The sequence below is a fragment of the Lontra canadensis genome, unplaced genomic scaffold (assembly GCF_010015895.1).
Source record: "Lontra canadensis isolate GAN:19392208 unplaced genomic scaffold, GSC_riverotter_1.0 scaffold51, whole genome shotgun sequence".
Lineage (NCBI taxonomy): Eukaryota > Metazoa > Chordata > Mammalia > Carnivora > Mustelidae > Lontra > Lontra canadensis.
Genome location: NW_022631045.1, coordinates 14174544 through 14199783, shown reverse-complemented (window position 1 = coordinate 14199783; position 25240 = coordinate 14174544). Strand labels below are relative to the sequence as shown.

The 25240-nt window shown below is 40.2% G+C and overlaps 1 protein-coding gene across 1 annotated transcript in view; it reads left to right on the top strand.

The window, feature by feature from the left end:
• The window catches only part of NEK5 (NIMA related kinase 5), a 59016-nt gene that overhangs the window by 32293 nt on the left and 1483 nt on the right, over positions 1–25240 (top strand). Inside the window, exons 16-22 of the mRNA XM_032874126.1 lie at positions 784–876; positions 3203–3283; positions 3512–3580; positions 5499–5625; positions 11725–11817; positions 12835–12972; positions 17855–17960. Of these exons, the coding sequence (XP_032730017.1) occupies positions 784–876; positions 3203–3283; positions 3512–3580; positions 5499–5625; positions 11725–11817; positions 12835–12972; positions 17855–17960 (707 nt within the window). The remainder of the gene's footprint in view (positions 1–783; positions 877–3202; positions 3284–3511; positions 3581–5498; positions 5626–11724; positions 11818–12834; positions 12973–17854; positions 17961–25240) is intronic.

Genomic DNA, 25240 nt, shown 5'->3' with positions numbered 1-25240 from the left:
TAGATGAATGAATATGGGTGAAGGGAGCGTAGGGAACAATTCAACTGTACGTACTTGGGCTTTGAAGCAGAGTCTTCACACACATTATCTTCTTTTACTCCCTGTGATAGGGAAGGTTAATAACTCATCCAGAGCCACTTTGATATTATGAGGTGGAGTAAACATCTGATTCTGAAAACTCTACTCTTTCTAACATATGCACTTCTACTCACAAAGAGTTGGAAAGACATGACACACACGTATGAGCGATGATTGAGTGAGACTGAATATAATTAAGCTCTGTACGTGCCCAGGAGTAAGGATGAGCCAGGAGAGCATTTTCATGGTCTAATCTGGCCTGAGAAGAGGAGCGGAATTTGGGGAGGCAGAGCTGAGGGAGAAGGCATTCTGCAGGAACCACGCAGAGGTCCACATGGGACTGGTGGCACTGGAGGGGGAAAGTTGGAGATGGTTCTCTCCAGAGCACAGGCTGGTTAATGGTGAGGAGCCTCAGCCTTCTTTTTAAGGCACATCTGTGATGGGAAACCCGAGTCCAGGAAGGATGGATAGCAGACTTTTCTAGAGAGACCAGGAAAGATGCAGGTGGGGGATTGCCGAGGGCAGCCACAGGGGAAGGGACCTGGAAGGAGGGTGCTGTTCCAGCCACTTTCAATGATGGCGCCTGGGCAGTGGGAGGAGAGCGTTTCCTCACTAGATCCCATTCAAAACTGGCCACGGTCCACACTGTGGACTTCAGAACCCAAAAAGAATTAATCCGATTGACTGTATAATTTGTACTTTTAGGAGGACTCAAAAATAAGTCATAAAACCTATTTAGTGAAGAAAAACGACCTGCCCATCCACCAAGAGGCACCTGAGGAAGGAGCTTGTATGCAGGTGATGGTTATAATGAGGTGATAATGCATTTCCCAGTGAACTGCCTCTGGCCCAGAAGTTCTCAGCCCTCACTGTGCAGGGGAGCCATGGGCGAGAAGGTTCTTAAAAGCTCAGATGCCTGGGCTCCAGCCCAGATGGTCTGGGGGTGGGGCCCAGGCACCCTGTTTGCAGCAGCTGGCTGGGCAATTCGGGGTGCAGCTGAGTATGAGAGCTGCTCTCAGGCATGTATGAGAGCTCAGCATTCTGGATAATGTTCAAGTCAGGGTCAGACACATTGGTCAGAAGTCTGATGGTTAACGTCTTTCCACTTCAACCTTGTGTTTTTGGTGGGAAGAGGGAACTGGGCAGAGATGAACTATCCCATGGCTCTCAAGAAGCTTTTTGGTTTTTCCCTTCTGGGAGGTCTTTCACCTTTACCTTCAAGGTACCACAAAGGCTTGGTGAAGGGCAGGTGAGGGGGACCCATGTTGAGAGATGACCAAAAGTGTCTTGCCTTGTGAAAAACCCTGGGACCTTCCATGACCTGATGCTGGGGAGCTCTACAGTGGACTGAGTCAGGGGGACGGGGTTCAGGAGTCTAAGATGGTTGTATTTTAAGGAAAATAGAGAAATAGGACACTTCTTCTACAATTGAGACAACCAGACTACACAATCCAATCAGACAGCCAACCTCACAAAGAAAGTAAGATACAAAATCACAGTCCTGTTTCATAGTTCAGGATCTTGCAAGGCAGAAAAACAGCCTTCCCAGGGTTGTGGGGCAAACGGGTAATAGTGAGTCAAGGCAACACATCTTGTATGTTAAGTACCTACTGATGAGGCAGCAATTACTTCTCAAGGAGAGATGATAGAGACCTTGTGTAAAATGGCTAGAAGACAGAATTGAAACACACGCATGCGCACACACACACACACCAAGGAGACTCATGCTTCTGGCTGGAGAGGGATCGTACCTTTTACTAAAGACTGGGAAGAGTGGCGAGCAAGCTTGCTGTGGGGGGCAGTCAAGAGTTCCACTTCGGACATCAGTTGAGTGAGAGAAAGTCTGAGGGCTTCAAGGCCTATTCAGGGTGCCAACTTCACTGCCCCCCAGCTCAGAACACGCTTTCTCCAGACCTTCATATACGCACGGTACAACAGCATCCCAGGGGTCACGCCGAATGCCGAGATAGGCTTTTCCCATGTTACTCTCAACCTGTGCTCATCTTCTATGCTATTACCCTATTTTATTTCCTTTTACCACCTAGTACTTTCTGAAGTTATGTTGTTAATTTACCTCATGGATTACCCATTTTATTCCAATAAAATGTAAGTTCCATGTCAGCAGGGACCTTTGGTCACCTTCGCTGCACTAATGCCCTGTGGAGGACAGTGTCTGGCCCATGGTGGGTGCTCAGTGTGGGTTTGTGGAATGAATGTCAGAGTAAAGATGTTGCTAAGTATGCGGCTGAGTATGTGAGCCTGCAGCTCGTGGCGGGGTAAGGGGGGGGGGTTGCGGCAAAGAGCAAACCTGGAGACAATTATTTCAGAGTCCTGGCATAAAGGTGGGGCTTCTCTCCACAGGAATGGCTGAGACGGTGCACTGAGGAAGAGAAGGGCAAAGGGCCCAGGACAGGACCCTGAGAAAGCTCAGAACTTAGAGCTCCTTTGACATTCTTGTCATCCACCCACAGTCTTCTCTTCTTTGAAATTGCCTGTCAATTTTTAGAGCCTTCACCTTCCTTTTTACTATTATGAGCTGTGCACTTTTCTTGTTTTCCTGATCACCATCGTAAGCCTCTTAAGGAAGGGCTCCTATAGACAAAATTACATTCTTAAATAAATAAAATCTTTTTTAAAGTGGTCGGGGGGACGCCAGGGTGGCTCAGTCGGTGAAGTGTCAGCCTTCAGCTCAGGTCATGGTCTCCTGGTCCCGGGACAGAGCCCCGCATCGGGCTCCCTGCTCAGTGGGGAGTCTGCTCTTCCCTTTGCCCTGCCTCCCTCTCTCCCTCAACTAAATACGTAAAATCTTCAAAGCGTTCTTGAATTAGCTTAGATTGTACTGGACCAGAGTGACAAGCACTGTCACATTATGGAGTTTTCCCCATTGCAATGCCCCTGTTCAGTGTATTAATATTTCAAGTTAATGGGTGCTGTGTCCAAGATTTTAGTGAATTATTATTGACTTTCCTTTACAAAGGCATGTTTTTATTCTCAAATTAATTATTGGATTCAACCCAGAAGTCAAATAATATAAATAGACCATGCTGTGAATTCAAGGATTGTGAAACTATAATTGTTTGATCAATATTAAATGCTAGATATTAATTTTTTTCTAAACTTGCAGGACATTGAAAGAGACTTGAAACAAATGAGAGTTCAGAACATAAAGGAAAGTTTAGTTCTAGAACAAAACTGTAAAGCTAAGGTAATAATCATTTTGTCTTATGATGTCATATTAAACGGCTCGCTGGAGGGTCCCCACCTTGCAATCTGGGTTGCCTACAGGATTCTCCCCCCTACTATTTTATGGAATTGCCTAATTCTGTGATGTTTGAGTAATGGCTTTAAGTATGCGTAATACCAAATAGGAGTTGTGATTTTAACATTTTTATTGGATTGCTAAACTAACATTATTTTCCTTGCTTTCTTCTAGAGAGGGGTGAAGTTTGAAATTAGTTTAAACCAATGTATTTCTGATGAAAACACCCTCCAAGAGGAAGAGGTATGCCATTAAGTATTTATTTCCATTAACAGGTATAAGAAAAATGAGTGTCTTAATAGCACATTTAATGAAAATTTCCGTAGGATATAGGGAGAATTTTTTTTAATCTTCCTAGAAGGATCTCTAGTGTTCAAACCAGTCTTCCAAAATGCCTTTTTATCTTCCCATTATCTTTTCATTGAGATTATTCCCTTAGATGGATTATTCCAATTTAATTTACTTTTCTCTTATAAAGGAATTATTTCCCTCATAATACTAACTTTCTTGCCATTGCCAAATTAAAATAAGAGACTTAATTATAGTCAACAACTAATATACTTACCTAAAAAACTGAGCAGATATCCTGAAACCATGCACATTTATTTAGGTCTTAATTAGTTATTGATAACTTTGTGCTAGTCTTTGGGTGAATCTCAATTATGCACTTGGGCTCTCATTGACACAGTGATAAAACACACACGTATAGTAAACTCAAACCTCATTTTATTACTTGCATTCAACATCGTTTTTAATCCCACTTTTTACCAGACCTGCTAACAAATATCAAGATCAACTGATTTGTGTTTCCATTTCACCTTCTCTAACTTTGCTTTTTAAATGACCAAAAGTTATGTGTGTGGATGTAATAGGTTCTGTATCACATCTGATACTCAATTTCTTTCTTTCATGTTCTTCATTAGCACAAAAATGTTTAATGTTATCATTTCTTTCTGATTTTTTGTTTTGAATAGATTTCATGTTTTAGAGCAGTTTTGAGTTCATGGCAAAAAAGAGCACAAGGTGCAGAGATTTCCCATCTATTCCTGGTCCCCTCATATGTACAGTCTCTCCCCACAGGGGTGGAAAATTTGTTACGACTGATGGGCTCAGATGGACACATCATAATCAACCAAGTCCACAGTTCACATTGGGGTTCACTCTTGGTGCTGTACTTTCTATGGGTTTTGACGTAACAACCTTTATCCATCATTATGGTACCACACAGAATATTTTCACTGCCCTAAGAATCCTCTGTGCTCTACTTACCTTTGAGATTTTTCCTACCATTTTGTCACATAGGGACTTCTCAGAGTGGTGACTGTGAACTCTCACTTCTTTGAGCATTCAGCATCTTGGTGTCCCAGAACCAGGAGGATCAAAGGAGGCCTATTTCTGGGATGGAGCCACAGTGCTCCCATGAAGCCAGGAGCTGAGGTTGGCCTGGTGGTATAAAGGGATGGAGTCAACAGTTTTATCTTCCAGGATGTTCACCCTTTGTTACTCGATGCTTTGGTGTGCTTGAAACAGAGTGATCATTTTAGTATTGATCAGGGAGTGTCAGGAGGAGTTTTAGGGACCAATATTGGGAATGTTGTGCACCTGAAGCAGGGCGTGGACAAGACAACCTTGAGAGTTCTGTAGGATGGAACCTCAGGAGAATTATATTGAAGGCAGCAAGTCTGGATAAAATCAATTTGCCACATGATCAGTGCTTGTCACTGTCGACAAGTAGAAGAAATAAACACACTCCTATTTCTATCTTGTTCCAACATAGTTCCAGTTTTAAAGTGTTATAACTTGGGGCGCCTGGGTGGCTCAGTGGGTTAAAGCCTCTTTCTTCCGCTCAGGTCATGATCCCAGGGTCCTGGGATCGAGTCCGCATCGGGCTCTCTGCTCTGCAGGGAGCCTGCTTCCTCCTATCTCTCTCTCCTCTCTCTCTGCCTGCCTCTCTGCCTACTTAGGATCTCTGTCTGTCAAATAAATAAATAAAAATCTTAAAGAAAAATAAAGTGCTATAACTTATTGGTTTAATATACATATACTGAATACTTACCATATGCCTTAGGAAATGTCATTACTGGAAACACGCAAAAAATTTTTAACATACTTTTTTTCTCAAAAATATGGCTTGTCATGAAACACTGTGGCCTTGCTTTAGGCAATGGATGTGTGCAATAAAACTGTAACCTTTGAGGATGGCATGAAGCTTAAGGAATATAAATGTGTGAAGGAGTATGAAGAGTATACAGACAAAGCATTTGAAGAACTCTGTGGCCCAGAAGCAGGTATGTGTCATGGCCCTTGGAAGCCAGAGATGAGAAGGGATATTTTACCAGCAGTCCATCACAGTCCCCGTCCTCACTCACCTGCAACATCACTGTCCCTTTGCTGGGCAGAGCCCCTGGTCCTCTGCCACCTGAGACCCAGGCCTTGCTCTGTGCTGACCCCAGCCAGCAGCTCCATGCCATCCTTTTTCCTCATTATCTGCTGGAAGGCTCCATGGACAAGTCCCACTAGTCTCGCACACTCTGCATTTGTCCACTTGAATTTCAGAGCTCTTCCTTCCCGATGATCTTTTATTGCGGGTACGGCCAGCAGCAGCCTGGCAGTACCTGCTGTTCAGCTGGGGTGGGCTCTGCCCTCAGATGTCTCTGGAGTTTTCCTCCTTCGTTCCCTCTGCCAGTGGTTTCGGGCCCTGTCACCTCTCAGCGGTGTGGTGAGGTAGAAAGTGGTAGAAAGTGAGTGCATGGACTTTGGAGACAGACGGGAGTTTGGAAGCTGGCGCTGCCACTTTCTGACCAGGTGACCTTCCACAAGTGACTGCAGTGCTCTGAATCTCAGCTTCCTCTAGGAATGGGGATAACAGGACTTGCCACACAGGTTTATTGGGGGACGAAAGTGAAATTTGATATATAAACACCTGGCACATATTGGTGCTTAATAAATGCTATTTCTAATTTGCTCTTTTCTTGCCTCTCACCATACTGCCTTGTTCTCCTATGTGTTTTCTTTTCTCTAGTATCTCCCCCTTCATTCTCTAAATGGCTGCTGGAGTTAGCTTGTTATATTAGTCTTCTACTTCAATTTTTTTGGGTAATGCCAGCAGGATTCCCCATTGTCCATTCCACATATTATCTTATTTAACGCTGTGGAGCCTGATCCTGTGGTGACCCTCCTTTCCTGCCCCAGCACCCCCCTTTCTTCCCACTGATGATGGGATCCAGACAGCCTCCCGGAGCACCCCTCTCTCATAGAGCTGTGTGAGCACTTATACACCCTGGCTTGGCTCAGGTTCTTCTTCCTGGAATAATCCATCTCACCTCATTTCCATCTGGAAAAACCTTCATTCAGTTCAGCAGGCATCTTATGGAGATTCTCCCAGGTGCACAGACTGTACTAGGTGGTGGGGATCTCAAAGATGAATGAAAACTGGGTCCGCCTTCAACATCACTGTGGGGTTGTGAGCCAAAGAAAGGAGGCACAAAACATGTTTGCTGAGCCCAAATGCTAATCATCGTTAGAGCACCAGCTGGCTAAAGCCAGGGAGGTACCCACTCCTACAGAGCCTGGCCTGCTAAGGAGCTTGGGCTCTACCCTGTGTGCTGACCTTTGGTCAACGGGAATTAACTCCTATCTGTGATGGAGAAAGCTCGTGCTGGCCGCAGTGTCAGGAGGGCGTGGGGTGGCAGGACTAATGGCAGGAGGATAGCAGTCCAGGTGGGACATAACAGGTGCGTACGGCAGAGCAGTGTGGTGAGAATAGACACTAAGTGCAGACCACTGAGTATGGGGGTTGAGGAAGAGAAGGAGGTCAAAGACCCTCTTGTTTTCTAATCCAGATGGATGAAGCTGTCACCAACCAAACAGGCACACACATCATGCAGAGGAAGGTGAGGGGACATAGTTTAACACTCTAGATTTGGGACATACTGGCGTTTAGGTCTTTATGAGCCTCAGATGGAGATGCCTAGAAGATGCTAGCTATGTGAGACCTAAGCTCTGGGGCAAATCAAGGTTTCCTTAGCATACACAAGGTATTATCATAATTGCCTTAGCAATAGTTGAAAATACCTAGGCAGAGGGACTAGAGTGAGAAGGAAACGGAGCTTAGGACAGACCTTAGCAATGTTTAGACAAGGTTTGGGGAAATCCGGAGAGAGCGAAGCCAAAGGAGGAGAGGAAGTTCTAGAAGAAGGTGCAGGGTTGGCAGCATTAACTAGAAGAGAAAGGCCAAGTGAGGTGGGTTGAATAACAAACAGCCAACGTTTTGGCCACCAGGATCCCTTAGTGGCCTGAGCGAAAGTTCCAGTGAAAGTGATGAATTCCAGAGTTATTCTTTGTGTAAGTTTGCTGGGAAGAGGAGATCACGAGTTATAGGTCTCAAAAGAGATAGCTGCCCCCCTTTTTTTTAATTAAAATGATCTCCGTTTCATACTGAAAATTGTCTTTTAACTTGTCTGCATTCTTATAATTCACGTTGAAAATAATTTTCCTTAGGATTTGGCCATCTTATGTCTCTTGTGAATTATGGGCTCTTAACTTTCATCCCTTTATCCACTGAAAATGGCATTTATTTTTTTTCCTTTATAAGACTCTTCAAGTTAAAGCTTTACCTGTAATATGTATTGCAAATATTTTTGCCATTTGGTTTTCAGATCTCATCTCCAGTAACAGCAGCAAATGTGTGTGTGTTCATATATAATTTAGGAATAAACTTTACAAGGATTATGTAGAGCATGTGAAGAATACTATGAAAACTTACTGAAGTATTTACAGATCACGTGAATAAATGGGGATACATACATTGTCATGTACCAGAAATATTCTTTCCAAATAAATATATGGAATTTTGTCATTTTCAATCAAAATCATCAAAGCCACAAAAAAATGGAGACATCTTGGCATATTGGAGAATCTTGGAGACTCTTAAGCAGACAAATTTAGAAAAGAAGAGCAGTGAAGGGGCACAAACACTTTCAAATATCAAAATATATTCTATAAATTATAAAACAATATGACACTAGCATCAGAAAATCAGTGAGAAGAAGAAATAGTTTAGAAACAAACCCTAGGGTGGATAGTTATTTGGTGTATGTTGAAAGTTACATCAAAGTCAGTGGGAAAGAAAGGCTCAGTCAAATAAATGCTGCTAGGCCAGTTGGTTAACAATTTGGGAAAAATTGTGAAATCAGACCTAATATAATGATACAACAACATACATTTTTAAAGAACCAAAGAGTTTATATATAAAAATAAATTTCTATATTAGAAAATGAATTAAAAGAACAATCAAACTCAGATGGCAACCTATGGAATGGGAGAAGATATTTGCAAATGACGTATCTGATAAAGGGTTAGTTTCCAAAATATATAAAGAACTTAAAAATCTCAACCCCCCACCAAAATGAAAAATCAAATTTAAAAATGGGCAGAATGGGGCACCTGGGTGGCTCAGTGGGTTAAAGCCTCTGCTTTCAGCTCAGGTCATGATTCCAGGGTCCTGGGATGGAGCCCCGTGTCGGGCTCTCGGCTCAGCAGGGAGCCTGCTTCCACCTCTCTCTCTGCCTGCCTCTCTGCCTACTTGTGATCTCTGTCTGTCAAATAAATGAATAAAATCTTTTTAAAAAATGGGCAGAAGACATTAATAGATATTTTCCCAAAGCAGACAGAGGCTAACAGATACATAAAAAGATGCTCAGCATCACTGGTCATCAGGAAATGCAAATCAAAACTACAATGGATGTCACCTTACACCTGTCAGAATGGCTAAAACCAACAAGAAGAGAAATAACAGGTGTTGGCAAAGATGTGGAGAAAGGAGAACCCTCTTGCACTGTTGGTGGGAATGCAAACTGGTGTAGTCACTTTGGAGAACAGTATGGAGATTTCTCAAGAAGTTAAAAATAGAGCTATCCTATGATCCAGCAATCGTACTACTAGGAATTTACCCAAAGGGTACAAAAATACTAATTCAAAGGGAGACATGCAATGCTTATAACAATGCTTATAACAGCATTATCTATAATAGCCAAACTATGGAAATGGCCCAAGTGTCCATAGACTTAGGAATGGATAAAGATGTGGCATACTTATATATACAGTGGAATATCAGTCATCGGAAAGAATGAGATCTTGCCATTTGCAATGACATGGGTGGAGCTAGAGAGTATTATGCTAAATGAAATAGAGAAAGACAAATGTCATATGTTCTCACTCATATGTGGAACTTAAGAAACAAAACAAATGAACGAAGGGGACAAAAAGAGTGAGAGAGAGAAGTAAACCAAGAAACAGAACCAAGAAACTATAGAGAACACACTGATGGTTACCAGACGGGAGGTGGTGGGCGTGGGTGAAATAGGGGATGGGGATTAAGGAGGGCTTAATGTGATGAGCACTGGGTGTGTAACTGATGAATTGCCATATTGCACACCTGAAACGAATATTACACTGTATGTTAACTAACTGGGATTTAAATAAAAACTTTAAAAAAAAAGAAAATGAAGTAAAAGAAAATATAGGTGAGTTTGTTTTGTGGGGGTTTTTGTTTTGTTTTGTTTTTTTGGATAAGGAAGAACTAGCTATTCAAAATACATGGAGCACAATCATGAACAAATTAGTAATAGATTCCACTTAAGTAGGGAAAAGCTTTGGTGAAGTAATTAATACTAGCTCCTAGAATTGTCACTTTCAATAGTTTATCTAGAGTAAAAATCATGAACGTCCATAAACATTTAGCTGCAGTGATTTCATTTATAGTATTATTTATAATAGTGAAAAATGGCTAGAAAACAAAATGCCCAACCATGAAAAATTAAATTATAATACGCTCATGAAACAGAATACTGTAATTGCCTTAAAATGGTTGTATAGGGGGCACCTGGGTGGCTCAGTGGACTAAGCTTCTGCATTCGGCTCAGGTCATGATCTCTGGGTCCTGGGATCGAGCCCCGCATCAGGCTCTCTGCTCAGCAAGGAGCCTGCTTCCCCCCCACGCCCCCCCACTGCCTGCCTCTCTCCCTACTTGTGATCTCTCTGTCAAATAAATAAAAATCTTAAAATAAAATGGTTGTAAAGAACAGTGGTTAATAAGGTGGGTATGATAATGTTGCTCATTGGAAAGAGCAAGTTATGAAAGTTGCACATGGTGTGAGGTCCATTTTTTGTTTCAAAACAAACTATATTCAAGGGGAAAGTTTTGAAATTTTCATGGTCTCTAGATGGTGAGATTATGGGTGATTTTCATATGTCTTATATTGAGACATTGTAATAAATAAAGAAAAAGATTTTTAAAATTAAGATAACAGAACTCAGGGTGTCTTGGCTGTACAGTCAGTTGAGTGGCCAACTCAGTTTCCTTGTCAGATCTGATCTCAGGGTCATGAGACCCAGTCTTGTGCTCAGCGTGGAGTCTGGGTTTCTCTCTCCCTCTCCTTCTGCCACCCCCCAACCCCTGACTCTCACTCTGTCTCTCAAATAAATAAAACTTAAAAAGAAAAAGGTAACAATTGATTGCATTTCTATGGAAACTGAAGTAAAATGCTCAGAGATGCCTCACAGAATGTGTCCATTCTTGTTACTAATACTTGTTTGCATTTAGATATATTACCTGGTTACTCAAATGTTAATAATAAAAGTGAAACAATTTTTAAACCTGTTGATAATTTTAGTCTTGTAAGTTATAGTCTGTCTTAGTCCGTTTGGGCTGCTTTACAAAATGCCATTAACTCTGTGACTTATAAACAACAAATATTTATTTCTCATAGTTCTGGAAGCTATAAAGTCCAAGAGCATAGTGCTGACAGATTTGGTGTCTGGTGAGGGCCCACTGCCATGTTTTCGCTATGTCCTCACTTAGCAGAAAGGGTGAGGAGCTCTGTGGGGGTCTCTTTTTTTTTTTTTTTTAGATGTATTCATTTATTTGTTTGACAGAGATCACAAGTAGGCAGAGAGGCAGGCAGAGAGAGAGAGAGGAAGGGAAGCAGGCTCCTTGCTGAGCAGAGAGCCCAATGTGGGGTTTGATCCCAGGACCCTGGGATCATGACCTGAGCTGAAGGCAGAGGCTTTAACCCACTGAGCCACCCAGGTGCCCCACGTGGGGTCTCTTTTATAAGAGCACGAAGCCCATTCCTGAGGGTTCCACCCTCAAGGCCTCATCACTCCCCCAAAGACCCCACCACCTCCTAAGATTTCAACATAGGAGTTTGGGGAGAGGTTGGACATAGCATTCAGTCTGTAACAATGTATATTAGAATAAGTTGGTAATTTCTCTGTTTTTGAGGGCACCCACAGGTGAACGACTTCTGGATTTCCTAAGAACTCTTTGGTGCAATTAGTTGTGCTTTGACTGCTTTTAAATTAATGAGTTATTTTCTCATACCCAGAGTTGTTCATTCAAGACCCTGGCTCTGCTGCAGAGAGCAGGAGACGGTGGGACACGCAAGCTCCTCGGACTCTGCTGGAGATGATGACAGCGGGTGACGTACCCTCTATCTGCTCCACTGGGCCTGAGAGTGAATCCACACCCTAATTCCATAGTTCTCTTTTCAGTACAATCCCTATAGATTTGATATCAAATATCTTCCAAAGATAATGTTTTGGTATCTCCCTCACCTCCTGAGAAACTTGCCTGCTAAGTATCCTAGACAACTGACCACCCCAGATATGAGAATATAAAGGAGGAAAGATCTAGAATCCCACCTCCCTTGCAGTTGAGGGAGATGGTCTAAGGAGGAGTGGTTGGCTTGACCTGTCTTCCATGCTAGCCCAATTATTTCCTTGGAATTTCTTGGAGGGGGTTGTTTTTTTCCATCAATAAAATCCGAATTAAGATAATAGCTATCCCACAAGGTTTAGAGTTAGCAGTACAAAAATAAATATAAAGTTGCTTTGTACGCCAATGTGCTATTTAAATGTTAAGAGTGTTTAGAATATGATATTTCCCACCGAAATTCCTCCATTTACATTTGAGCTTCTGGCATAGTCTTTGCATAAGAGAAGTTCACAGCAACATCTGGGTGTTCTTTTTACAGATGGTAAGGACTTTTATTACTTATTTCCTATGTTTCTCTTGATAACATGGGGCTGGGGGAGAAGTAAAATTTATACCCCTTTTATAAATTGGAAAATGCAAGTGTATCACTGACATTTATAAGTGTGTGAACTGACTTACATTTGTACCATTACAAAACACTGAAGGCCTCAAACTTGCAAGAAAGGGCTTGCAAATGTAGCAATTTAATCCATTCTAAGCCGGTGAGACCAGTTTAAAATAGGTAGAATAGAAAATTTGACACACTAAAGTGTTTGCAAAGCAAGGGACTTTCATGCCCATTAGCCGTGTGACGTAAGTCACTAAAATATTCTCTATCTCCATTTTCTTACTGGTAACACGAGGGGTGGGATCAAGCTACCTCCAAGGTTCTCACGTTCTGTGATTTTATAAGAAGCCAGATGAAGCATTTTTATTTCCAGTAACACAGTCTCCTCCTCAGGTGGCCAAGGGATGGTGACCTCAGGCATTCCAGAAAACAGGAGACGGTGGCGGCATGAAGCGCCTGGAGCTTTAATGAGTGCTTGGGCTGCAGCACGTCTGACAAGTAGCTCGTTTTCTGCCCACGAGGGCGAATGGGGTACGCAGTTTATTTTTAAGAACATAACCAGTCCCCTGGGTACTGTTATCAGAGCCCTGTGAATTTGGACAGGGGGTAAAAATACCTTCAGCCTGGACAGAGAACTGGAAAGGGCTCAGCCTCTTCAGAAGCTGATTTGCCTTGTCCAAGTCTGTTCCAAATGCCAGCAACCCAAGACTGGAGCTCCCCAGAAGAATGGGGGTAATTTACTTTAACGGATCAGTTGACAACTGATGAAAGTGAATAGGGCAAGTGGCTTTGTAGGTGGTAAGCGGGTACTGCTTAGCTCTACCTGGCAGTATGTTTCTGACAGCTACTCGACAGGCTCAAATTGCTATTCTATAGGCAATGAAAATACATCGTCATATAGTTTCTGGGCTTCGGGGAAGGTTTTGTTTTGTTTTATCTCTGACTTTTTGCAAGATGATGCTGGTGTTTATGGGAAGCCAACCATCCTTTCCCAAGGTTGAGGGAATTCATGTCGTGGGGATTTTGTCTTGGGAAGGCGTGCAGTGTGCAGCGCTTAGGGACCCATGTTTCAAGAATGCGAGATTGAGGCAATAAGGAGGCAGAGATACAAACTAGGCGTAATGGAGGCTGTTAAGTACTTACAAAGTTAAGGAACAATACAAAAATATGTACCACCCTGAGGATAATGTAAGAGAAGTATGATTGCCCAAGAGTGGGTCTGCCGGCTTGTGAAGCCTAAACTCCACAATCTTTGGGAAATCTGTGTAAAAGTCTTCCAAGAATGTCCAGAAGGATGAATGTGTTGGGAGGGGAGGACTTGCAGATACACAGGCCTGTGGCAGACTCTGAGAAAACCGGTTGGACTGAAATCTAGGAGCAGGCAAGGGGCCCAGGGTTCCTGAGTATATAAAGTCCTTCGAAATCCTTCACTCTTGCGACTTCTATCAGTTACCATGCTGTTGCTTAAAAGTTAAGGGGAGAGAGAGGAAGAAAGGAAGAAACTGCCCTTGGGACCCTCTTTCTATTACATTCAAATTACAAGAAGTCGTGTTTGTTTTTTTTTAAAGATTTTATTTATTTGACAGAGATCACAAGTAGGCAGATAGAGAAAGGAGGGGAAGCAGGCTCCCCACTGAGCAGAGAGCCCGATGCGGAGCTCAATCCCAGGACCCTGGGATCATGACCTGAGCCGAAGGCAGAGGCTTTAACCCACTGAGCCACCCAGGTGCCCCAAGAAGCCGTGTTTTGTCTGTTTGCTTCCTTCCCTTCCATCCTGGGATACAAGCCTTGTCCCTAAGGATGGGGCTGGAGGTGGTGAGGAGGAACCTTTGGGCTGACCTGGGTTGGCCTGGAAGCCAAGGGCTGGAACCCTAGGGCAGGTGTGAAGGATGGCATTCATTTCTCAAGACACTGAGACGGGGACATACTTGGTGGCTTTGATGTTTTTTCTTGAATTTGTTCCTGTGTGTCTTAGAAAGAGTCAAAGGAAAGTCTTCATTTGGTCTGTCATGCCAAATTAATTCATTCATGAACTTCTGTATCTTTATATGGATGGTTTTACATTGGGCATATATGAGCAATTTATCTGTCAAGTGAGATTGGAAATAGGAATGTGCCTCCCAAGGTGCATTCAAAGGAGGGTACAGATGTTTTCTTTTACAGCCTGCTAGGGTGCTGCGCTCCCCCAACTCCAGCTGTGCTCTGCGTCTAACTATGGTTGGCCTCTTGACTTCCTGTCCCTGGTCATCTTTTCTTACTTTAGCTCTACCCTTTGCAGCCTTGCTGGATAATCTACCTAAAATGGACCAAATCTCCTTTCAGCTTAAAATCCTGCCAAAGATGCCCTCTTACCCTCAGGATAAAATCAGTCTCTTGCAGACTCTGAAGACTGGCATGGCCCTTTGCAATGTTAGGCTTGCTAGTTTTTCTCCCTCAGCAGATGCTCCTCCCTCGGCTTAGAATGCCGGCCTCCTTTTGCCAGGATAATTCCTCCTGCAAGATTTCCCTCTGGTGAACCTCCTCCCATTTCTGTCACTATGTGTCATAGTGGGTGGTGAGGTGGTGAAGTGTGGGTATCCTTCTCTCCCTGGTTTTCCCTGTACTACCTGATGGGGCTTTGTAAAGGGGTCTGGAATGACGTAGATCCTTAAGTGCTCTTTTTTGCATGAGTGAGTGGAAGACCCTGTCACCATATTAATATACTTCTCTTCAAACCAAAACAATTCTAGGAAGTCTTCAAGTTTGTTTAGTCTCTCCCTGCCTTTTTCTTTTTTTAATTTTATTTATTTGCCAGAGAGAGAGAGAGCAAGCACAAGCAGGGGGAGTGGTAGGCAAAGGGAGAAGCAGGTTCCCTGCTGAGCAAGGAGCCCAAGGTAGAACTTGATCCTAGGACCTGGGATCATGACCTGAGCCAAAGACAGATGCTCAACCGACTGAGCCACCCAGGCATCCCTTCCTGCCTTTTCTGTCAGCTGCTTCTCACAATTTCATAGTCATTCAGTCTCATACTCAAATTTGTTCATATTCAAATATTTTTGTTAAATGCATGAAATAGTGACATTTCATCACTATATTTATCTTTTAAATTCAGGTCATAAAAGGATGCAGTATTTTTATTTGAATTTTTAGTGATTGTATGAAAAACCTGGATCTCAAACTATTTCCTGTGTTCCACGGTTGGGGAGCCACTGTTTTAAATGATTAAGAAAGATCTGAGCAAGCTTCCCTTGCATCACTGTAGGCTTGGCTTTGCTGCTTAATACCCCACAAGACACTGTAATTCTCTGATCATAAAAATAATGTTCACTTTAATTTCTGATTCTTATTATCTTTCTTCCCCACTAGACCCTAAGCTTACAAGAGCTTTGTCTTGATTACCACACTGTTTCATCTCTCTCTGTCCCTAGTGCCTAGAACTTAGCAGGTGGCCATCATCTTTATGAATGAACATGAAACCATAGCACGTTTTTAGTATTACTTTATGCAAAGGCATGTGATTACCAATAGTCATATTGCCGTTAAGTTGGAGAGGGAAATTATAATGTGAAAAATAATTCTTAAGACTGTGTAGACTTTTCATGAAGACTTCCTGCGTGTGTAAGTTTTAATAACTTTGACTGCAGGAATAACAGACACAGTGTATAAAGGTTTTCAAGGATTAGCTATTGGTCATACATTTAAGCATTATTCATAGGTCCTCCATCACTGTTTAGCTTAAACTTCCAACTCCTTGAAAATAAATTGCTTTCATGTTTCGAGCCCTGCATTCCGTTAAAAGTGAAACTTTATCAACTACCTATTTAATTTATCCTAACTTTAAGTTTAAGATAGGAAGACTTTGTAAAATCCTCTTCGATGATTTTTACTAGTAAAAACTACACTCTTACTATAAGGACAAATTTTTTTTTTTTAATGTGTGCATAATTAATTCAGGTCAGTAAGTTTGTTTACAGTTTAACCACTCCAAGGGCATCCTTGGTGGGAAGGTAACCTCCATTTTTCTTGTGTAAGTTTTCAGGCCACATGGTTGCCTTGGTAATATCATAGATGCATACCCCAATAACAGCTGATTTACATTTCTATAGTTAGCCATTCATTCTTTCTCCTATCCTGTTAAACAAAAAATAAAAGCCTCCTAAAATTGTCTTCCTAAAACAGAAAAACAAAAACTATGATTCCCACACCAACTAGAGTACTCAAGCTGCTATTAAGTAGCCAGACTCCCTCACAGATGAGAAACATCAGTCAACTCATTTATTTTATAATGCAGTGTAGGAAATAATATAGGCTATGATTTGGGATGACACATATTATTAGAAATAGAGAAATATTTAAGTACAGTGTGGTAAAATTTCTACTTATAGTTTGTCCACGAAGAGTCAGCTTACCAAAAAAATAGGCGCACTTTAAATGTTTGAATTTCATCTTTGGAGAAAAGTTCCTATTTCTAATCCCACTTGTTAGCAGTGGGTAAGGATTTTTTGTTTTGTTTTGTTTTTTTTCCTGGAGACTAACGTGAAACGCAGTTTAGCCCAGTAGGAACCACTTGGTTGCAGAGTGCAGGCGGGGGAGGCAGATTCTGGTAGGTGACCAAAATGAGCACATGCTTTGCTCTTCCCTGTATCCCTGCCCTTTGCAACATGACTTTGCAGCTCCTCCAGCATTAAATGGCTTCTTTCCCCTCCGCTTGGATCTCAACTGGCTGTTGTGATTTGTGTGCCTGAGAAGAAAGGAATAGAAGCAGTGGTGTGCCAGATCGGAGTATTCAAGGAGCTTTTGCCTCTTTTTTTTTTTTTTTGGAAACCTGTCTATCTCTCGGCTAGCCCCAGTTGGCCTGCTGGAAAATGAGAGACAAGTGGAAAAGAGAGACAAGCCATCCCAAGAGAGGCCATAGCAGGCCAGCCAGCCTTCCTCCAGCTGCTCTGGCAAGTGACTGCACATGGGTGACTGGGTCCAACAGAGACTGGAAGGAGCGAGCCAGCTAAGCCCAGCCCAAACTGCCTAATGGCAGAATAGAGACCTCCATAAATGGCTACTGTTTTAAACTACCAAGTTACTGATGGTTTATTCCGGAAAAAACAACTAATATAGACATGCGTAGCAAAATTCCCAAAGTGGGGGCTGAAAGTAGGCTAGACATAGACTATGCTGACAAAGTTTTGAAGCCAGCATTTTTAATTCTTCTGTGAACTCTTTTAGCTTTTGAGATTTTAGGAAAGTCTGTCTCTACATTGCTCTTGACTGCCGCGAGGTTGAAGTTATGTAGGAAAAAACCTGACATCATCTCTGTTTTAATGGAAACAATTTGAAGGTTTACCTTCATGGGTGATGTCCAGTACGGGTTTTGGGATAAATACCCCACATCGTGTACATAGGCTGGGAGACTTTAATCTCTCTGTTATTTCTTTAACAGTGGGAACATTAGAACAAAGGCTTCCTAAAGAAGATGAGGGGAATATGGAAATGGCCTCTGGCATTGAAGTAGATGAGGAACAACCAAGATCTGATGATGATGATACGTAAGTAGGTCCTGTCTGGATACCTGAATGAAGCACTGGTGGAAAGTTAAAATGCTATTGCTGAGATATGGACAATAGTCTCAGACCTAGCTGAGGAGACCAAGTTTCACTCACACAAGGGTTTGTTTCTGGGCTCTCTGTTCTTTCCCAATGACATCGTTTCCTATCTCAGCATGAGTGATATTCCGTCTTAAATTACTGTGCCTTTACCATATCTTTTGGTATCTGGTAGGCGTAGTCCCATACCTGCTTCTAGTCTCCATATCTTTTTCTTCAAAATTATCTTAGCTGTTGTTGCCCTTTACTTACCACATTATCTTTGCATTTTCTTGTAAAGTGTCATGAGAAACTTTGTTGGGATTCTGAAAATGGGATTACATTTGTTGATTAATTTATAGGATTTGACATCTTGACAATCATAAATCGGAACGTCCATGAATGTAGTATAGCTCGGTGTCTCTTTATGTCTTTTCTTAAAATATCCTTTGGCATTTTTGTAATTTTATTCACAACAGAGGTACCACTTACCTTGGTTGTTGTTGCTGTTGTCATTATTGATGGAGCTGTTTTTCTTTCACTGTGTTTCAACTTGGCTACTACTAGCATATGGAACATTACTGATGTTGTATTTTGTAACCTTACTGAACTCTTTTATTAGTTCTAAAATTTGGAATCCTTTGAATTTTAAAAATTTTATAATTTACTTTTTAAATAGGTAATACCCTCACATGGCTTCAAATTCAGAAGTTATACTCTTTTCATAGTCTTCTTGCTATCTCTTTACCTCAGGCACACAATTCCCCTTCTAGAATCAACCAATCGGATATGCCTCCTGTGCACATTTCTCCTGAGGAATTCCATTAAACTGTAAGCCAATATGTAGATCTTTATATGTATGTATTTTTTCTTTTTTTATACAGTTTCCTAACATACATGCTATCCTGCAATTTTCTTCTATCACTTACCACTGTAGCCTTAATACCCATCATGATATACAAATAGTAGTATACATGCAGTTTAAATACCCAGGAAAGTCAAGTATGAGGTCAAATAATATGGATGTTTGTAATTGGCTATTGTCAAGCTGTCCTTCACAGAGGTTACACCTATGGACACTTCCACTGAAGAGTATGGAAGTACCTGCCTACTTGCACGTTTTCTTGCTTAGTGTGTTACCAAACTTATGGATCATTGCACAATTGATAGGTTCAAAATGAGGTTTCAGGTTAGTTTTAATTAGCATTTCTTTTTGAGTAAGGTTGTCTTTCCATATGCTTAATATCCATCTTTACTCCCTCATTGGGGAAAATTTATTCATAGCCTTAACTGTTTAAAAAATTAGGTAACTGGGGCACCTCAGTGGCTCAGTTGTTAAGCGTCTGCCTTTGGCTCAGGTCTTGATCCCAGGGTCCTGGGATCGAGCCTTGTGTTGGGCTGCCTGTTCAGCGGGAAGCCTGCTTCTCCCTCTTCCACTCCCCCTGCTTGTGTTCCCTCTCTCACTGTGTCTCTGTCAAATAAAAAAATAAAATCTTAAAAAAATTAGACTATTAACATTTTTTTAAAAAAAATATTTTATTTATTTACTTGTCAGAGAGAAGGAGAGAGAGGGGGAGCACACAAGCAGGAAGAGAGGCAGGCAGAGGCAGAGAGAGAAGCAGGCTCCCTGCCGAGCAAGGAGCCCATGCAGGACTCGATCCCAGAACCCTGAGATCATGACCCGAGCTGAAGGCAGCGGCTTAACCCACTGAGCCACCCAGGCATCCCTAGACTATTAACATTTTGTTGATTTGGGGAAAGTTTTGCATTTTAGGGAAATTGATCTTTTATCTATAATATGACTCTAGAATATTTTCCCCAGCTTTTTGTTTGCCTTTTGATTTTATTTATAGTGGCTTGTGCCATGTAGAAATTTCTCATTTTTACCTAGTTAGGTTTACCAATTATAAGAAATGATACCAGTATTTTTTAGTACTTTTATGATTTAGTTTTTAGTTAGTTAAATAATATGTTCCTCTTGAATTTCACTTATACTACCCTGCAAAGTATGGCTCCAGCTTTACTTTTTTCTAAATAACTCCTTACTTATTCCAACAACATTTATGGAAAATCTTCATTTTTCTAACAACTTGAAATGTCATTTCTATGATATACTACATTTTTATATATACTTGCATCCAACTCATTCTTTCTAGTACAATTATTGTATTATAAACATGTTTTTTATAATATGAATTATTATTTTGGAAGGATAGTTCCCTTAAATGCTCTCCTTTTCCAGTATTTTTCTATCTAGTCTTACTTGTTTATTTTTCCATAACCAACCTGCCTAAGAAATAAAGAAGGGAAAGAGGGAAGGGAGGAGAGAATTTTCTCAACCTGCTTCCTGCCTGTAGAATTTTGGAGTCCGGCAGGCTCTTTTCAGTTAGGATTGTCTGTGTCCCTTTGGGTCCAAACTGGTTATGTTTCTGCATAAATATTTCTTTTGAAAATCTGGAGGGCTCCACAAATCTTACTGCTATTCACTTTATTTGACAAAAGCCAAATCCACAAATCTTTTTTAGGTTTCCCTGGGAACCCTACTCTTCGATAATAATTTTGAGATTCATCCAAATCAATAGGTATCAATAGGTCATTCCTCTTTATTGCTATGTAGTATTCCTTATATAGATATACCACAATTTATTTATATATTCATCTACTGACTGATGTTTGGGTTGTTTCTAGTATTTGGTTATTATAAATAAAGTTGCTATGAATATTTATGTACATGTCTTTGTGTGGACATAAATTTCATTTCTCATGAGTAAAACCATAGGAATAGAATGCCTGAGTTGTGTGGTAGATGAATGTTTAGTTTTTTAAAAAACTGCCAAGCTATTTCCCAAAGTTATTGGGCCATTTTATATCCCCCAAAATAGTGCCTAAGTGTTCTAGTTGCTCTACATCTTTACCAACACTTGGAATGGTCTCTTTTAAAAAATTTAGCCAATCTAATGGGTGTATGTGGTGTCTTGGTAGTTTTTGAGTCATAGGCATTATTTATATATCCTTGCCACCAGTTCTTTGTTAGATATCTATATTTTGTCAATTATTTTCTCACTGTCTGGGTTTTCTTATTCATTTTCTTAATGGTATGAGTCAAATTTGAAGTTTCTGACTAATGAATTTTTTAATCATTTTCTAAAATCAGAATTTCCAATTTACTTGTACTTTGGACAGAGACCATCAACTGAATTTTAGTGATTTAAAAAAGTTAATTGGTACTCCCTTTGCTATTCAGTACAGGGTCAATTTTATGATTGTTACACATGTACTTGAAAATATGCATATTCTTATTATTCCAGGGGCACATATGTTCTCTATAATTATCAAGCTTAAAACATTTTTTTTTGTGAAACTGCTCTATAGCCTCCCCCACCCCTTATCACTTCTGGATGGAAGTACATTAAAATCTTCAGCTGGGTTTGTGGCTATGATTATTTCTCCTCAAATTTCTACCTCATTTTGATGTACTTGAAATACATAGAAACTATGATTGTTCTATCAGTTTGGTAGTATACTCCTCCCTTTTTACATTATGTGTTTTAATTTTTGTCCCTATTAAAACTGTTTGTCTTAAATTCTATTTTGTTGGATACTGACAGTGCTATTACAACTTTTCAATTATTTTATATTTTTTAGGATTTTGCTAATGTGTATTTTTAAATTTTATTTTCATTATTTCTGTGTGGTTTCATTATAATGTGCTTCTTATAAAATGCATGTAGCTGGTTGATATGCTTCTTGTCCTGTGATAACCTCTGCCTCCTAATTAGTTTAATATAATAAATGTCATTGTTGACATACTTGGCTTTATGTTTTAGCTTGATTTTGTGTTTTTTGTTTGCTTTCATTTGTCATTTCCTTCCCCTCTTCTTTTCTAACCTTTTGTTACATTGACAAACTTTTCTATATTACTCTCCTCTATACTAGTTTTGAAGATACAGATTATATTTTGATTCTTTTAATAGCTAGTTTTGGGGCGCCTGTGTGGCTCAGGGTATTAAGCCTCTGCCTTGGGCTCAGGTCATGATCTTAGGGTCCTGGGATCGAGCCCCGAATCAGGCTCTCTGCTCAGAGGGGAGCCTGCTTCCCCCTCTCTCTCTGCCTACTTGTGATCCCTCTCTCTCTGTCAAATAAATAAATAAAATCTTTGGGGCGCCTGGGTGGCTCAGCGGGTTAAAGCCTCTGCCTTCGGCTCAGGTCATGATCCCAGGGTCCTGGGATCGAGCCCCACATCGGGCTCTCTGCTCTGCGGGGAGCCTGCTTCCTCCTCTCTCTCTCTCTGCCTGCCTCTCTGCCTACTTGTGATTTCTGTCTGTCAGATGGATAAATAAAATCTTAAAAAAAAAGAAAAAAAATAGCTAGTTTTTATGTACTTCCTATGGATTGATATAACAAATTCAGAACTTGTCCAGTGTTTTTTTTTCCTCACGAATACGACAAACATATCTAACCACTAAAAACCTTCCATCCTGATATTGTTACCTAGAGTTATAATTTTACTTAAAAAACATCTTTTATTGTGGAAAACTTTTAAACATAGTAAAAATAGAGTGCACAGTGTAATGAAACCTTATGTATCCATCATACAGCTTAATAATGATCAGTGTTGTTCTTTACTGCCCACCCTGCCCCTACATCCTTTTTTAAAGTTTAGAACATTCTACGTTTGAGACATCAAATCATATAATCCTATTTTACCTTTTTTTAAAATAAAAAATAACATTTTTTTATTCTCAAACTTAATTTGCTATTGTAGTTTATCATTTTCTGAACTTGCCATGTTTTTTTTTTTCTAGTCTGTGGTCTTCCTTTGGTTTCAGTTTTCTTGCTGTTGTATATCCTCTAATAATTCTTTAAGATAATTCAGTGGCTGGTAAACATTCTTATTGTTTGCATATCCAAATCTTTTTTATTGTTTTAATTGTAATTTAGTTGGGTATACAATTTTAGGTTGACAATGATTATGCTCCTGATCTTTATCACTGTTGATGAGAATGCTAATTGTTTTCCCTCTATAGATATGCTAACTTTATCCCCAGCACATCTGTAATGTTCTTTTTATCTTTATGTTCTTATGTTTCACTGTTGTATGTCTGGTCTGGACTTCTCTTTTATCCTGCTTGGCTCGCTTTCTTCTGAGACCCATGACTGTCTTGAGTTCTGGAAAATTTTTACCCATTACTTTTCCAGGTGTTGCTTTTCTTATTTTACCCATTTTGGTATTCTAAGTAGATATGTTTTGGAGCTTCTCAATCTTCGTAAGCTTCTCAATGTCCCCAGTAACACCTAATTATACTTTCATACTTTTTATTTATCTCTTTGTTCCATTCTAGGTGACTTCATAAATACTATTTTCAAAACTATCTGGGTATCATCTATTAAGTTTTTAATTTAAATGATTACATATCTCCTAAGAATTATATTTGTTTGTTCATATTTTTATATGCTCTTGTTTCATTACTGCATAATTATTTACCCTAATTTGAAAATATTTAAAAATGGATGCTGTTCTTTACCTTTTTGAGCATACTTAAAGAGTGTTTAGGATTGTCTATGTCTCTTTGGGTCCAAACTGCTAAAGAGTGTTATCAAAATTCTCCCTAAGAGTAATTCCATCTAGACCTTGTTCCTGGTCCCACTTAAATTTTTTTCTTTTTGTTTATTTTTCTCTTACCATTATATTTATTCACATGTTTTGGAATTTTAGTTTACAGGATCATTTTGTTTTAGAAGTTTTGTGTTTTGTTTTTAAATTTTCTTCCTTCCCTTTCTATCTCTGTTTACCTCCTGCATATCTAACAGGTTTTGTTTTCTTCAGTGTGTTCCCTTACATTCTTGCTAGCTGGAGCCCTTGAAGAGCTACACTTCAGTGCAAGGGAAAGTGCAAAGGAAAAAAAATCTCAGTAATATAGCTTGTCTGTTTGGTCTTAATCTCTGGGAGAATTCACTTGGATTTAGAGTTTGAATTTACAATACTTGGCTGTCTGGAAACATGTATATTGAGAAATCAACATTAAAATTAATAGTAAGAAATCATAAATACTCTGGGATCTCTAGAAGAAATAAATACGAAACATTCTGGAGGGGTATAACTTCAACCCAGGCTACACTGAAGTTTCTCACTAAGGCACTGCTGAACATGAGTTCACAACTAAAAATAGAATCCACTATGAGAGACAGCAAGCACAAAAAAATAGCTGAATTAGACCATAAAGAACTTCAGATAATATAACTATCCTATGAATATTTAATATTTACATAATAATTAAAACTGCATTTTTAAAATTATTTAATCAAAGTAAGGAATGGAAACGTAAGAAAAAAAGCAGATCTATCAGAAGGGAGCAGGAATATCTGATTAGCCAAACAGAACTTCTAGAAATGAAAAAAATCCACTAATAGAAATCAAATGACAGTTTAAACATAGAGGGACTTAAGAACTGCAAGACAGACCTGAAGTAAAAAATGATGGAAAATGTGAAGGAGGAGTTAAGAGTCATGAAGGTCCAACATATATCTAAAAGGAGTTTCAGAAGAGAATCAGAGAAAAGCAATATTCAAAGCAATTATAGCTGTGAACTTTTTACGGTCATTGAAAGCCTTAAATTGTGATATCTGGGAAGTAAAACAATAACCAATAGGAACAATGAAAAGAAATTCACACCTAGATACATCATACTTTAAACTACAAAGGAATGAAGATAAAGGGAGGATCTCATGTAAGCATGTATCTCAGGAATGATAGCTTCACAGTGGGAGCTCTAGTTGCTGGTCTACCCCGAATTTATGATCTCTAATTTTAGTGAAGTCCTCTGTGGTATCTGGCAATCCTATGCCTGGTTTGCTTCCTTCCAAACCCTCCACCCAGTAGGCTAACCCCTATCCACCTCACTCTCATCATGTGACCGTGCCTCCTACTTCAGAGATAATACGTGGTTTGTAAGTGGAATGGTCTTGTCTAGTTTCGTAACTTCTCTCTATCCACATGAGTCCTCATTGCCTTCTCTTTCCCTATTTTCCTTCTGAGACAAAAAACCGTCTTCTTTCCTGCTGAAAGCACATCCTGACACAGGTGTCCTGAATCCCAGCCTTTCTTAGAAAATGTGTTCCTATCTATTATCTGTCCTTTTCCTATATTTTTAACATCTATTACCTACTTCCTCTCAGGATATACACATGCCCAAATCTGTCCCTTCTTGAGACACACCAAAAAATCACTGCTCTCATCTTCTTGA